Genomic DNA, 16,487 nt, shown 5'->3' with positions numbered 1-16,487 from the left:
GCCTGTTAGCCATGATAAAAAGTTTTAGAGACCTTTCACACTCTAGGGTATGTTGCTAAATGGATTTTTTATCAGAGCATTATATTGTACCAAAAGAGGATTTATTTACTTCTTTGAGAGCCTAAAATGCATAACACAGGACCCACTGAGGCCAGAAAGAAGGGAGAGCATATTGAATACTTCATTGTCGATGTATAATTGAGTCTGCAGGCACAATTCAGCCTCATCAGAGTCAGTCTTAAAAAAGAAAGCTCTGTTATGTCAGACAAATACTTTTTGTGTGGTTCTTAATTACTTTCCTGTGGGTTCCTTGTTTTCTAGGTCTTATCTATTCAGTAATTTCACTAAAATACAAATTATATCAAATACTTAAGCAGCACACAGAGCAGAGTAGCTAGAATCCCCAAAACCCATAGGTTAATGACCATGATTTTAACCTAATGCTACTGTGGTGTAACTTCTCTCTTTTTGCGTATTCAAGAACCTCTGCATGTTCTGAAGATAAAGTTAGCCCTAGATTTCAAGTTAAGGCTACCCAGGGAGAATGTCTTTGGCAGTCTCTTTCATCTTCCCTCTTCTGGCCTGTGTATAGCATGTAGGTTCTTACCAGAGGTAAAAAATTTATATGGTGCCAGATGGCTAGAGAAACCTCAGTTTGCTCCATGGTCCAGAATTTTAGCGGAAGCATTTTTTCCCCCTGAGAGTTTTTTATTCTGTCATTCCAGCGGCTTCATATACAGATAGCTCTGATGATGAGACATCCCCCAGGGACAAGCAGCAAAAGAACTCTAAGGGAAGCAGTGACTTCTGTGTCAAGAACATCAAACAAGCAGAGTTTGGACGAAGAGAAATTGAAATTGCTGAACAAGGTAAAGAAAACAAGCACATTTTCCTTCTCAGCCTGCCTATGTCTTTTTGTCCATATTAATCCCTTTTTGTGTCTGGGGTCTTGTAGCTTGTGAAATTTCTATGTGATAATGAAGAATACTTATAACAAAATAAATATGAGCTCAGGAAACACTGAGGAACTCTGACAAGTCTACAAGGAACCCTTTATTTAAAAAAAAAAAAAAAAAAAAAGGCTGGGCGCGGTGGCTCACGCCTGTAATCCCAGCACTTTGGGAGGCCAAGGCAGGTGTATCACGAGGTCGAGATTGAGACCATCCTGGTCAACATGGTGAAACCCCGTCTCTACTAAAAATACAAAAAATTAGCTGGGCATGGTGGTGCGTGCCTGTAATCCCAGCTGCTCAGGAGGCTGAGGCAGGAGAATTGCCTGATAATAGGAGGCAGAGGTTGCGGTGAGCCGAGATGGCGCCATTGCACTCCAGCCTGGGTAACAAGAGCGAAACTCCGTCTCAAAAAAAAAAAAAAAAAAAGATTTAGAGAGAGAGAGAGGTCAGGCACGGTGGCTCACACCTATAAACCCAGCACTTTGGGAGGCTGAGGCAGGCGGATCACCTGAGGTCAGGAGTTCAAGAACAGTCTGGCTAACATGCCAAAACCTCATCTCTACTAAAAATATAAAAATTAGCTGGGCATGGTGGTACATGCTTGTAATCCCAGCTACTCAGGAGGCTGAGGTAGGAGAATCACTTGAACCCAGGTGGCAGAGGTTGTATTGAGCCCAGATCGTGCCATTGCACTCCCACCTGGGCAACAAGAGTGAGACTTCATCTCAACAACAACAACAAAAATCATTAAAAAAAAAAAAAAAAAAAAAAGGAGGGAGATTGGATAATGACTGGAATATAGAGAATCAGAACCCTGAAACATTTGTCTCTAAAAGTTTTTCATAAAGGAAAATTCAGGTTTAATGTCTTAATCCCTTGAGGGGAAGGATCTTAACTTAAGAAAGTAAGTTCTTCTGTTTGTTCTTTTGTCTCTTATCCCCTCTTCTTTAATATTGCTGTTTATATATTGGGCCTTTTCAGAAATGCCTGCACTGATGGCTTTGAGGAAGAGAGCTCAAGGAGAAAAGCCTTTGGCTGGAGCCAAAATCGTGGGTTGCACACACATCACTGCTCAGACTGCCGTGAGTTCTTTTCCTTTCTCCTTTTAATAACAATAGTTAATAATAGCCATGAGCTACTGAAAGCTTACAACATGCCAAGCACTGAGTTAAGAGCTTAACAAGTATTAGCTCATTAATCCTTATAATGGCCATATAAAGCAGGTATTGTTTCCATTTTGTAAACGAAGAAGCTGAGGCTCAGAGGACTTAAGATATTTGTTTAAGGTTATATAGCTAGAAACCACAGAGTCAAGATTTTATCTTCAATATACAGTAGTCTCCCCACCTTGTCTGTGGGGGATAAGTTTCAAGACCCCCAGTGGACACCTGAAATTTTAGACAGTACCTAACCCTATGTATACTATGTTTTTTCCTTTACATATATACCTACGATTAACTTTAATTTATGCAATTGGGCCTCCATGTACACCAATCCTTCCTGAGGATTTGATCAATTGCAGATCAAAATATTCAGAAAATAAAATAATACAACAATAAAAAAAATAAGAAATATAACAACTATTTACATAGCATTTATACTATATTAGGTATTATAAATAACCTAGAGATGCTTTAAAATATACAGAAGGGGCCGGGCACAGTGGCTCACACCTGTAATCCCAGCACTTTGAGAGGTTGAGGTGGGCGGATCACTTGAGGTCGGGAATTTGAGACCAGTCTGACCAACATGGAGAAATCCTGTCTCTACTAAAAATACAAAATTAGCTGGGCATGGTGGTGCATGCCTGTAGTCTCAACTACTCAGGGGGCTGAGGCAAGAGAATCGCTTGAACCCGGGAGGCAGAGTTTGCAGTGAGCTGAGATCATGCCATTGCACTCCAGCCTGGGCAACAAGAGTGAAGCCCTGTCTCAAATATATATATGTGTGTATATATAAACACACACACGCGCGCACACACACACACACACACACACACACACACACACACACAGAAGGATGTGCACAGGTTATATGCAAAAACTGCATCATTTTATATAAGGGACTTGAGTATCCTCAGATTTTTGTATCATGGGAGTCCTGGAATCAATCCCCTGAGGATACTGAGAGGCAGCTATAAATTAGGCACTATAAGAAATGAATAACAGTAACTCAAAATAAAAGAGAGCAATTATAACAATAGACTGTAATAAAAGTTATGTCACATAAAGGAATTTCTCTTCACAGTACATAGCAGAAAGTTCAAAGGGAAGGCAGACTTCAGATGCAGGATCTCAGGGCTCCAGCTTCACCTCTGATTCTCTTGGAGCTGCCTCCTCAGTATGCTTACTTCATTCTCAAGCTGATACCAAGATGCTTCCAACTATTCTAGTCATCACACACTGACATGAAAAGGAAGAAGGACCTTTTCTTCCTTGCTCAAGAGAAGTCCCTCCAGGATACTCCATCGTGTCTCGTTGGGCAGAACCGGATCACATGCCTGTGCTCCACCAGTCCTAGCCAGGGGACAGGATTACCATGATTTGCTTACACCAGTGATTCCTACCTTATGCTCATCAGGTTTAATGTCCCCTTTTTATTAAACAACTTTTTTTTTTGCAGTATCCCTGAATTATCCTGAAATGAAATTCAGATGTAACATGTCTATGTACATATCTTTGAAAAAATCAATATAAAATCTTAAACCGAAATATGAAGGAGGAATAAAAAAAGTATAATATTTAAAATAATGTGTATATCAATATATCATTACTTGGGGACAACTCTAGTAGAATAGTCAGATATTTGTACTAGTTCATAGTATTGTTTCAAATAGTATATTTGAAGATAGAAAGAAATGTTATTGATTCCAGAGCATCACAGCAGCATTGCCAAATTATATGATTTCCTGAAATAGTAAACAACGTTTTGTAAACTTCTGAACAACAAGAACAACAAAAAATATGAGTTTTCTCTTGATTTACATAGCTGTTACATTCCTGGAAAAACTATTGTTTTGTATTAAAACTACAAAACTACTTTTTGTTAATTTGTAAAGTGGAACTAGTTTCTAAACTCAGAGACTTATAAATAGGTTTTTTTGCCCATGTGAGCTTTCATTGGGATATTTGAAAATTTTATCAGCTGCGGCACAGCTTTTTGTTGAGACCGTCTTGCACTTTCAAAATGTCCGGATTTCTGGTCCTGCCCACTAAATGCCAGTCATACTCCCCTTCCAATTATTGTGACAACCAAAAATACCCCCACAGTTTTCTAAATCTCCTCTTTTATCGTCAAAGATGTAATATATATGGAGTTGCTAACCATAATGAGACCACTGTAGGGAAATTGGTATATTGAGCAATGGTCTGGAATCTTTTATGGGGTTCATAAGATCCAGGTCATCTGTGTGACTAGGATCACTTTCCAAAGATTGTCTCTCCCAAAGCACAACACTTATGTGGTCACATTCCTGATTAAGAACATTAGAGATTCCTCAAGGTACAGAGAGCTACTGTTAGCATCCTCACTATGAGACTTTTCTGGGTTATATGTTCTCTAAGGAAAAAAGTACCTTGGCTGCCCAAAATTAATATAATAAATTGAAAATCTGTCTGTTTGGAGCTACAGACTAATGAGTCGAGAGAGAAACACTCTTGAATCTCTTTTGGCATGCTCAGTCAGTGACATGAGACTCGATGTGGTAGCTTAAAATAGTAAGTGCTTCTCTACTGTCTCAGGTTGCTGAATTACATCAAGTTTGTTTTTCACCCTTAGGCTCACTGAGCATTACCACCCTTCATGGTTCCTTTTCTATTTTTTCCTGAATGGATTAATCACAATTAGCTTACCAATTTTAATATTATTTTACTGTTTCCACCCCACGGTTTTTTTTCCTTTAAAAAAATAACTACAAGAAAATTTTGCTTTGTTTCCCAACCTAATACTCTTTCACCCTTGTCTTAGTTGATTTGGGCTGCTATAGCAAAATACTTTAGACTGCGTAATTCAAAAACAATGGTATTTATTGTTCACAGTTCTGGAGGCTGGGAAGCCCAAGATCAAGGTACCGGTAGATTCAGTGTCTGGTGAGGGCCTGTTCCTCACAGATGGCACCTTCTATGTGTCTTCACATGGTCAAAGGAGCAGGCAAGTCTCAGGCCTGTTTTATAAATGCACTAATCCCATTCATGAGGGCAGAATTCTCATGTCTAATTACCTCCCAATCACTTCCATAATCTCCTTTTAATGCCATCACTTAGGGGGTTAGGTTTTAACATATGACTCTGGAGGAGGAGAAGAACATGCATTCAGACCATAGCAACCCCCAGATACTTTAGTGTATCTTTTCTACGAACAAGGACATTTTCCTGTATAACCAGTATAACCATCAGAAGTAGAAAATTAACATTGATTCATTACTACCATTCAATGTTTAGATCCCACTGGAGTTTCACTTGTTGTTCTGATAATGTTTTTCTAACAAAAGAATCCAGTCCATAGTTATATGTCACATTTGATTGTTGTGTCTCTTTAATCTTCATTAGTACTGAACAGTTTCTCAGTCTTTCTTTGATTTTCATGACTTTGACACTTTTGAAGATTACAGATGGATTGTTTTGTAGAATGTCCTCAATTTGGATTTTTCTAGTGCTTCCTCATTATGAGATTCAGGCTGTGCATCTGTGGTGGGAATACAAAGAAGTGATGCATCCTATCAGGTGGCACATGATTTCAGTTTGTCCCAGAACTGATGATGTTCTCTTTGATCCCTTGATTGAGGTGGTGTCTGCCAGGATTTTCCTCTGTAAAAGTTATAATTAATATGTTTTTTAGGCTAGGCTCGATGACTCATACCTGTAATCCCAGCACATTGGGAGGCCAAGACTGGCAGATCACTTTGAGCCCAGGAGTTCAAGACTAGCCTAGGCAACAGAGTAAAACTCCATTTCTACAAAAACTGATAAAAGTTAGCCAGGCATGGTGACATGTGCCCAGAAGGCAGAGATTGCAGTGAGCTGAGATTGCACTGCACTGCAGCCTGTTGACAGAGTGAGGCCCTGTCTCAAAAATAAATAAATAAGCCGGGCGCGGTGGCTCAAGCCTATAATCCCAGCACTTTGGGAGGCTGAGGCGGGTGGATCACAAGATCAAGAGATCGAGACCATCCCAGTCAACATGGTGAAACCCCATCTCTACTAAAAATACAAAACATTAGCTGGGCATGGTGGTATGTGCCTGTAATCCTAGCTGCTCAGGAGGCTGAGGCAGGAGAATTGCCTGAACCCAGGAGGCAGAGGTTGCAGTGAGCCGAGATCGCGCCATTGCTCTCCAGCCTGGGTAACAAGTGAAACTCCCGTCTCAAAAATAAATAAATAAATAAATAAAAATAAAATTAATATGTTTATGTGGGGTAGTACTCTGAAACTATAAATATCTCATTCTTCAACTTTGATTTATTATTATTTTTATTTGTATGGAATCATTGTTTCCTATTTTATTTAATAGGTTATAATCCGTTAGTATTATTGCTTATTTACATGATCATCTTGTTCCCGATTTGACCAGGGAGAACCTCCTCAGTGTGGCTTCTGTGACTTGTCTTTTGACATATCCCTTTCATTCCTTGAACACTTTCTTGCCCTTGGTACAAGATCATCTAAGCTTATCTTGAACATTCCATGTCTTACTCTTGGAATCAGCCATTTCTCCCAGAATGCCTGGCTCCTTTTAGTGGATCTGGGCACTAATGTGCTCTTTGCTTTGAAATCTCATTGTTCCCAGATCCTCTTTTTTTCCTCTCCATACATGTAATTGGAGTTCCAGAAGGCAAAGAGGGAAAGAATCCATAGATGACCAAATAGATCCCATAGAGTTTGAGCACTCTGTTCTAATTATTTTCTGCCAGTCTTTTTCTTTTTGTATTTCAGTTCAGTAATTTATTTTGTTGTTGTTGCTTTGTTTTGTTGAGTAGGATCTCACTGTGTCACCCAGGCTGGAGCGCAGTGGTATGATCATAGCTCAGTGCAGCCTCAAACTCTTGGGCTCAAGCGATCCTCCTGCCCCAGCCTCCCAAGTAACTGGGACTAAGGCATGTACCACCATGCCCAACTAATTTTTAAATTTTTTTTTATAGAGATGAGATCTTGCTGTGATGCCCAGGCTGGTCTCAAACTTCTGGCCTCAAGCTACCTCCTGCCTCAGCCTCCCAAAATGCAGGGGTTACAGGCATGAGCCACTGTGCCTGGCTCAGTTCAGTAATTTTTATTGGTCTATCTTCAGGTTCACTGATTCTGTCCTTGAATGTGCCCAGTGTGATGATGTGATGATAAATCTGTGGAAGAAACATTTAATCTGACTTTTCTTTTTCTTCTGGCATTTGTATTTGACTTTTTTTTTTTTTTTTTTTTTTTTTTTTTTTTTTTTTTTTCTTTGAGACAGAGTTTTGCTCTTGTTGCCCAGGCTGGAGTGCAATGGTGCAATCTTGGCTCACTGCAACTTCTGCCTCCCAGGTTCAAACGGTCTCTTGGTTCTGTCTCCCAAGTAGCTGGGACTACAGGCATGCGCCACCACGCCCAGCTAAATTTTGTATTTTTAGTAGAGACAGGGTTTCTCCACGTTGATCAGGCTGGTCTCAAACTCCTGACCTCAGGTGATCCGCCCACCTCGGCCTCCCAAAGTGCCAGGATTACAGGTGTGAGCTTCCACAACTGGCCTGTATTTGACTTTTTATAGTTTCCATCTCTGCTGAAATTTTCTATCTGTTCATGGATGTTGTCTGTCTTTCTCAACTAGAACCTTCAACATAAACATATTAGTCCAGCCTGGGCAATGTAGCAAGAGCCTGTGTCTAAAAAAAATAAAAATAAATAACATAAACATATTAATCGTAGTTATTCTAAAGCTCCTGCCTGATCAAACATCTGGCTCATCTCAGAGCCTGCCTCTGTTGTTTACTTATTTCCTGACAGTGAGTTTTGTTTTTGTTTTTTTTTTTTTTTTATATGTCCTGACATTTTTGATTAAGTGGTAGTATATTAGTTTTCATTATAGTCATGAGTTGAGCTGGATTTAGAGTTTGTTGTACACCAACAAAGGCTTCAAATTCCTGCAGCAGTGGACTGCTATAACCTAGTGATTTGAGGTTACTAGAGGACATTCCTCAGTGCTTCTGCTTTACCCTCAGCTTTCAGCTACTGCACATGCATGCCACAGAAGTGTCCTCTTTTCAAGTACCTGCTCCATCTGCTGCACCAGACTACCGCTCCTTGTTTCCTGGGGCAAAGCACACAGTAAGGGCAAGTGGGGTTCTTGGATCTCTGGTGCAGTCTCAGTCTTAGGCAGACCTCTGTGAGGGTAGGGCTTTCTGCCTCTCCTATCTGTAGCAGCCAAACTTTGGCTTGCATCTGTGGTGAGTCTTGAGCAAGACATTTTCCTGCCCTTCCTGGAGAGCTGGAGAGGTAGCAGATCCTTACTTTGTATCAGTGAACTGTCCTGGGACCAAGAGGTTTTCCTGTGCCTCTCTCAGAGGCAGAGAGTTTTTGCTTCTGCCTTCCTCCAGAAATAGTGAATCTTTGCCTGGTCCCTGATGGCAGGCCCAATTCTTGCTCTTCATGCAGCTTGAGGCTTTTGCTTCTTATTAGAGAAGAGTGTAGGGAAATGCCCAGGTTTCATGTCTGTTTCTGAGCACAGCTAGTCAGCTCCCTGCTCATCTTTCTTCTGAGCACTGGGTGGAAGCCTCTGGAAAACAGCCTGCATGCAAATGGGAAATCTACTTGTGCTTGGAGCTTCAAAAAATTCCACATTGGGCCGGGCGTGGTGGCTCAAGCCTGTAATCCCAGCACTTTGGGAGGCCGAGGCGGGTGGATCACGAGGTCAAGAGATCGAGACCATCCTGGTCAACATGGTGAAACCTCGACTCTACTAAAAATACAAAAAATTGGCTGGGCATGGCGGCACGTGCCTGTAATCCCAGCTACTCAGGAGGCTGAGGCAGGAGAATTGCCTGAACCCAGGAGGCGGAGGTTGCGGTGAGCCGAGATCGCGCCATTGCACTCCAGCCTGAGTAACAAGAGCGAAACTCTGTCCCAAAAAAAAAAAAATTCCACATTGACACACTTTCCCACACTCAGTCTTTCCTAATTATTCAAAAATTTAGCTGATTTTTTTCTTATCCTTATCTGTGGCAGCCACTTCTTCCTCCCATACACTGCCAAAGGTAAAACAGCCTTCCCTCTCTCTTTAAAGGATTTGTCACTCTTTGGAGGGTAGTTCACTTGGGTGCTTTATGACCTCAGCTCTTTGATGGGCTCAAAAAGAGTTTGGCTTTGTAGATTGCCCAGCTTCGGGGTTTGTGTGTGTGTGTGTGTGTGTGTGTGTTTGAGAAGGAGCTTCACTCTTGTTGTCTAGGCTGGAGTGCAATGGCGTAATCTCAGCTCATTGCAACCTCCCAGCTTCAAGCCATTCTCCTGCCTCAGCCTCCCAAATAGCTGGGGTTACAGGCGTGCACCACCACACCTGGCTAATTTTTTTGTATTTTTAATAGAGATGGGGTTTCATCATGTTGGCCAGGCTGATCTTGAACTCCTGACCTCAGGTGAACCACCCGCCTCAGCCTCCCAAAGTCGGGGCATTACAGGCATGAGCCACCGCACCTGACCATGTGCTTGGTTTTTGGAGACAGGGTCTCTCTCTGTTGTCCAGGCTGGAGTGCAGTGGCACACTCATGACTCACTACAGCCTCTATCTCCCAGGATCAAGCAGTCCTCCCACCTCAGCCTTCCTAGTAGCTATCCAGCTTTTTCGTGTTGTTAAGGTGGGAGCTTCTCTTATAGCTTTCTGTATTCTAAGCAGAAGCAGAACTGTAAATCTGTGTTTTTTAAGAAAAGTTTATGGCCAGGCACAGTGGCTCATGCCTGTAATCGTAGCATTTTGGGAGGCCGAGGCAGGCGGATCATAAGGTCAGAGTTCGACCAGCCCGACCAACATGGTGAAACCCTGTCTCTACTAAAAATGCAAAAATTAGCTGGGCATGGTGGTGGGCACCTGTAATCCCAGTTACTTGGGAGGCTGAGGCAGGAGAATCACTTGAACCCGGGAGGCACAGGTTGCAGTGAGCCAAGATCACACCATTGCACTATAGCCAGGTTGACAGAGCAAGACTCCATCTTAAAAAAAGAAAAGTTTTGACTCTGAAGTCATTGCCTTGGTTTGTCCAATCTTATGGGGAGGCCCAATTTAAATTGATAAAAACAGAGAGTCAGCGGGAACTTCCCTCTTTCCATGGCTTCCCCCAACCCTTGCCTTCTTAGAATACTGAAGAGATTCTGTAAAGCATAATTTGAAAATCATTGGCCTAAGTTATTCCTGTTGTATTTTCTCATTGTGAAATATATGAACTTTATTTGCTTGACTAGGTGTTTGGCCCAGGCTTGCTCATCGCCTGCTTTGTCGTTAATACAGGTGCTTATGGAAACTCTGGGTGCTCTGGGGGCCCAGTGCCGATGGGCTGCCTGCAACATCTATTCCACTCTCAATGAAGTGGCTGCTGCTCTAGCAGAAAGTGGTAAGATCTTGTTCTCTGTGCCTTTGGCTAAAGTAAGTCTCCAAAATGTCCTGTTGTTTCAGTATAAATTTTTAAGGAAGGTTGACAGTAAAAGAACTATCTCGGAAGAAATGGATCCCGATTCTTGATGAATTTGCTCTTTTTCTGGCTTTCACTTGTCAAATATGATCTAGTTAACTTTGCTGTTTTACAACTGACAAATATCTACCTATGTCTAATATTCCATTGTTAATGCTTCGTTTTGACTCACTAATTCACCAATAGCAGAGCAATAGTAAACACTACTCACTGAGGTAACATGGATTACAGGAGAAAATGCTTCAGCCATAGTTTTGTGACCCTGTTGGTTTTCCAGCAAGTAATTTGCCCTGACTTAATGTTTGGTGTTTCTGCTTCAGGCGTAAAGAGGACTTGATCTACCAGGTTAATATTTGATCACAACATCCACTGGTACTTGATGGACAAAAGACATAGAGAAATTTCGACTTTGCTAGCCTCTTGCCTTTACTCCTTGGCGGTACAGCTAGCACTCTCAGCATTTCATTTGTTCTTTCATTTTTATTTATTTATTTACAAAATTTTATTGCTGTATATGTGGTAGAAAAATATTTAATACTTTATTAATACAAATACTAAATCTGTAGCTCAGTGAATTGTACATAGGCATTCATTTCTTTCCTTTTTTTTTTTTTTTTTTTTTTTGAGACGGAGTCTCTCTCTGTTGTCCAGGCTGGAGTGCAGTGACACATTCTTGGCTCACTGCAACCTCCAACTCCCTAGTTCAAGTGATTCTCCTGCCTCAGCCTCCTGAGTAGCTGGGATTACAGGCACATGCCATCACGCCCAGCTAATTTTTGTATTTTTAGTAGAGACAGGGTTTCACCATGTTGGCCAGGATGGTCTCAATTTCCTGACCTTGTGATCCGCCTGCCTCAGCCTCCCAGTATGCTGGGATTACAGGCATGAGCCACCACGCCTGACCTGCTTTTTTTTTTTTTAAGTAGAGACAGGGTCTTGCTCTGTGACCCAGGCTGGAGTGCAGTAGTGCAATCATGTTTCACTGCATCCTTCAATTCCCGGGCACAGGTGATCCTCCCACCATCTGCTGAGTAGCTGGGAATTCAGCCACATGCTACCATACCCAGCAAATTAAAAAAACTTTTTAAGACATAGAGTCTTGCTGTGTTACTCAGGCTAGTCTCCAATAGCCAGCCTTAAGTGATCTTCCTACCTCATCATCCCAAAGTACTGGGACTACAGGTGTGAGCCACCATGCCCAGCCCATTTCTTTTTTTTAAACAAATGCTTACTGACCTACTCTAAGAACTGTAAGGGCAAATATGACAATGTCTTTACCCTCAGAATCTTATGTTGTGGTTGAGGAGATAATATACATATATAAACAATGATGATATGAGGACATATATGTTAAATGCCATGACAGATTATAAATCCATATTCACTACACAAACAAGAGGCTGAGAAAAGTTCAGATTCCCACTTTGGGAGGCCAAGGCGGGTGGATCACCTGAAGTCAAGAGTTCAAGACCAGCCTGGCCAATGTGGTGAAACCGTGTCTCTACTAAAAATACAAAAAAACCCAGGAGGTCGAGGTTGTAGTAAGCCAAGATTGTGCCACTACACTCCAGCCTGGGCAACAAAGGGAGACTCTGTCTCAAAAAAACAAAAAAGAAAAGTCCAGATTCCTTGAGAGCTCATTTCCAGCTGGGTTAATTAGGAACATGACACTTAACTAGACTATGAAGTATAGTAACATTTTAGCAAATAGAAAAACATGTAAAGCCTTTTTTCTTAATAAGAGGGTGGGATGACTAAAGTAAAGAAGCAAGAAAAATTAAAGTATAATTGGGAAGTGGTGAGAATGCCAGTTTGAGTGGATCAACAAGTACCTGCTTCTGGTTTTTGTTTTTCCTCTAGTCACTTTTTTTTTCTTTTTTCTTTTTTTTTTTAAGACAAAGTCTCACTCTGTCGCCCAGGCTGGAGTGCAGTGGCACGTTCTTGGCTCACTGCAACCTGTGCCTCCTGGGTTCAAGCTATTTTCCTGCCTCAGCCTCCCAGGTAGCTGAGATTACAGGTACGCACCACAGCTAATTTTTGTATTTTTGGTAGAGACAGGATTTCACCATGTTGGCCGGGGGTGGCCTCGAACTCCTGACCTCAGGTGATCCGCCCGCTTCAGCCTCCCAAAGTCCAGGGATTACAGGCTTGAGCCATCGCACCTAGCCCCTTCTCATCATATTTTAAACAACCGTCACACTTTTGTCCATTCTGCTTGTCCTCATTGGGCTATGAGGGCTAACAAGAGCAGAATGGATAAAGGGGCTGAAGGCAATACCAATCAGTGAAGAAAGTCAATCCAAAGAATATGGCAGAATGAGAGAGTTGGGAATTAGGAAAAACTGGAATCTTCTCACCAAAGTTTGAGGGTTGGCCTTTTTCTGGTCTTTAATAGTTTCTCTTTGTTCCTTTTTTTCTCAGGATTTCCTGTCTTTGCCTGGAAGGGAGAGTCAGAAGATGACTTTTGGTGGTGCATTGATAGATGTGTGAATGTGGAGGGCTGGCAGCCAAACATGGTGGGTCAGATTTCTGCTAACACAATTCTGTAGGGGTCAGGACTGGGGATGGGAGGAGGCTATGGCCTGGGAGAGGGTTTTTCAACAAGAAGGAAGGAAAATGGCTTCATTTCTATCTGACATGCCTGGGTTTTCAGTAGAATTAGATTCTTATGCTTTGGATACCCTAAGACTGTCGAAGCTTTTATAACCTCAGAGTGCCTTATTTGTTGGTTCTAATGTTGGAAGCATTTATATTCATTAGAAACATTAAAGCGCTGCCCAGGATTCACAACTGGCTGGTTAAAAGGCACGAGCAATGAGTTTCCTTCCCCTGCTACTGCCTACTCCCCACCCCTTACAACAACCAAATAACCCCAACAAACAAAAAACCCCAGAGCTCTCAAGATATTTAGTCTTCTCTCTAGAATCCATATACTTGTCATGTTAGTCAGGACTAGAAAAATAAAAATAAAAATAATTGAGTTCATATAATGAATTTATAGTAAACCTGAAGAGCTTCCAAGTTCAAATTTCTTCTCTTTATATTCATTCCCCACGTTAAATAAGACAACCAGGTGAAGTTTTGGGGTTTTAATTTTTGCTTCATTTTTATTTTTGTTTCATTTTTTTAGAAGATCAAGTCTTGAAGCCTGATAGCACATTAGATTTGCAAAGAGACAAAAAGCTACACGAAGGGCTCGGTGTGGTGGCCTGTCATCCCGGCACTTGAGAGGCCAAGGCAGGTGGATTCCTTCAGCCCAGGAGTTCGAGTGCAGCCTGGGCAACAAAGGGAGACCCTGTCTCTACAAAAAATACAAAAATTAGCCAGGCATGTTGGCATGTTGGACTATAGTTGTAGTCCCAGCTACTCAGGAGGCTGAGGTGGGAGGATCACTTGAGCCCAGGAGGTGGAGGTTGCAGTGAGCCGAGATCATACCACTGCAATCCAGCCTGGGTGGGAGAGTGAAAGCATGTCCACCCTGTCCCCCAAAAAAAGCTACATACAGAGTATGAGGTACTTCTGTTTTGCGAATAATTCTGCATATTAGTCAGGGGAGGGGGCAGAAATTAGGGAATGTACTGAGAAAAGAATCCCTAAAGCTCTAGTCCCACCATTGCTTGCTGCTGAAGACTGCAGAGCAGGCCTCACTTGGTGCATGGCAGAGAAGTAGCTTCTTTCTGAATTCTGTGATCCAGGTCACATTGCACCAGGCTTGTTTGAGGAAGCTGGGTTAGAGCCTTCATATCCTGAAGGGGGGTGGGGGAGCAGAGTTGACAGTGGCTATAAGATGAGTCAGCTCATTCCAACAGTTTTAATAGTGACAAGAGGGAGTGTGACTGGCAGATGCTAAAGAAGATATGCCAGGGGGTTTCTCCTGGGAATAAAACATTGATTTTTAAAGTCAGGAACCCAGGGAGGACGTTGGGATTGTACCTGGAGAACTTTTACAAACTTTAGAACGAGCACAAACTGCTAGGAAGATTAATAAGGAGAGTAAGACAAGGACAAAAACAGTTGTCACCCAGAAAACAGGACCCATACCTCTTTGGATTCTGTCCAGATTTAGTATTTTTCCCGGCTTCCCAACCTCAGGAAGATTTCCTGATGACAAGAATTTTCTGCAGTAGATTTACATGGTGAGAATTATGGGCAGCATTCATTAAATCTTAGAGACTGTAACTACTTGCCTGTGTCATATGTACATTAAAAGGGAAAAGTGGATGAGAATAGGGAGATTTACGATACAGTTTCCAGTTGTTCAATCTCTTTTGTCTCTTATCTTTTCTGTGGCAAGGGAAAACTTCATGAGGGATTCCATACATGGAGAGAAACTCAGAAGAGCCTTTTGCTTTCTTGGGGCATCTGTTCTGGGGGTTCCTACTTATAGTATGGAGCAAGTACAAGAGCTCTGATGAGAGTCCTACCTTGGATCCCAGTTGTCAAGCAAGGTTTGATTGAGTGAGAGAAAATAGATCAATAGGCCGGGTGCAGTGGCTCACGCCTGTAATCCCAGCACTTTGGGAGGCTGAGGCAGGCGGATCATGAGGTCAGGAGTTCCATGCCAGGCTGGCCAATATAGTGAAACCTCGTCTCTACTGAAAATACAAAAATTAGCTGGACATGGTGATGGGCACCTGTAGTCCCAGCTACTGGGGAGGCTGAAGCAGTAGAATCACTCAAACCCGGAGGCAGAGGTTGTAGTGAGCCAAGATCGTGCCATTGCACTCCAGCCTGAGCAATAGAGTGAGACTCCATCTTGAACCAAAAAAAAAAAAAAAAAAAAAAAAGAAGAAGAAGAAGAAAAAAAAGAAAATAGATCAACAACAAGAGCAAAAGCAAAAAAGAGATCAGGTGGTAGACATGAGGTTGGGGATTTTGTGTACTCTGAGGTCCAGGACGGCAGTTTTGGCACTTACAGTAGAGTTGAGAATTGATGAGACTGCAAGATGAGTGCATGTCAGCAGAAGGCAATTCAGTTCTGTGGGACTTCCCAGGAGGATGGGTATAACAATTTGCAAAGTCCTGCTAAACACTTCTGACAGCCCAGTGAAGGGTTGAAGTGTCACAGCCTGGTGCCTGATAGTGTTTTAAGCTGATTTTTCTTTAGCTTTATAATTCAAAAGCTTTTCTCTGCTAATGAAAGCTCCAGTGGGCACAGCATTGTGTTTATCTTTAATCCCAACCTGAAATAGTGATAGATGAGCTGTTCAGAGGCATGCTTGCACACCTACATGCCGCACGGTTCCCTGGTTATTTTTAATTTGGTTTGTACAGAGTGTGAGGTTGTGCTAGGCAAAACCCTGCAGTGCTGCCTGATATTTTGGGTGGGAGAGTGCCTATACTTCGGGAGAAGAAGAGGATTAAGGAATACAGTTTTATAAGCCATTGTTCTGAGAGGGAGACTTAATTATCTGACCATTTATTTATTTATTTTTCTCTTTTCTTAAGAGACTATGTAAACTGAAACCTTTTATTTAAACTAAGCCTTGATGGGCACAGTGGCTCACCCCTGTTATCCCAGTATTTTGGGAAACTGAGGAGGGTGGCTCATGAGGTCAGGAGTTTGAGACCAGCCTGACCAATGTGGTGAAACCTTGTCTCTACTAAAAATGCAAAAATTAGCCGGGTATGGTGGTGCATGCCTCTAATTCCAGCTATTCAGGAGGCTGAGACAGGAGAGTCGCTTGAACCTGGGAGGTGGAGGTTGCAGTGAACCAAGATCATGCCACTGCACTCCAGCCTGGGTGACAGAGTGAGACTCCATCTCAAAAAAGCAAAAATAAAAAAAAAAAACTAAGTCTGACTGAATATATTTAAAGTCCATTTAGGCTTTCTGAATTTTCTATAGGAGATTCAAGATCTAGTGGCCTAGCTAACTACAAGTTATCAAT

General features: G+C 42.0%; 1 protein-coding gene across 12 annotated transcripts in view; it reads left to right on the top strand.

The window, feature by feature from the left end:
- AHCYL2 (adenosylhomocysteinase like 2) overlaps nucleotides 1-16,487 on the top strand; it is a 210,032-nt gene that overhangs the window by 162,697 nt on the left and 30,848 nt on the right. For all 12 annotated transcript variants that reach the window (XM_074379078.1, XM_074379077.1, XM_039472814.2 and 9 more), the window contains exons 3-6: nucleotides 726-869; nucleotides 1,935-2,035; nucleotides 10,416-10,518; nucleotides 13,018-13,112. In XM_074379078.1, coding sequence (XP_074235179.1) covers nucleotides 726-869; nucleotides 1,935-2,035; nucleotides 10,416-10,518; nucleotides 13,018-13,112 — 443 coding nt within the window. The remainder of the gene's footprint in view (nucleotides 1-725; nucleotides 870-1,934; nucleotides 2,036-10,415; nucleotides 10,519-13,017; nucleotides 13,113-16,487) is intronic.

Source organism: Saimiri boliviensis, chromosome 10, assembly GCF_048565385.1.
Source record: "Saimiri boliviensis isolate mSaiBol1 chromosome 10, mSaiBol1.pri, whole genome shotgun sequence".
NCBI classification, from domain to species: Eukaryota; Metazoa; Chordata; class Mammalia; order Primates; family Cebidae; genus Saimiri; species Saimiri boliviensis.
Note: the sequence above shows the minus strand (reverse complement) of the source record. Positions and strands in the feature narration are given on the sequence as shown.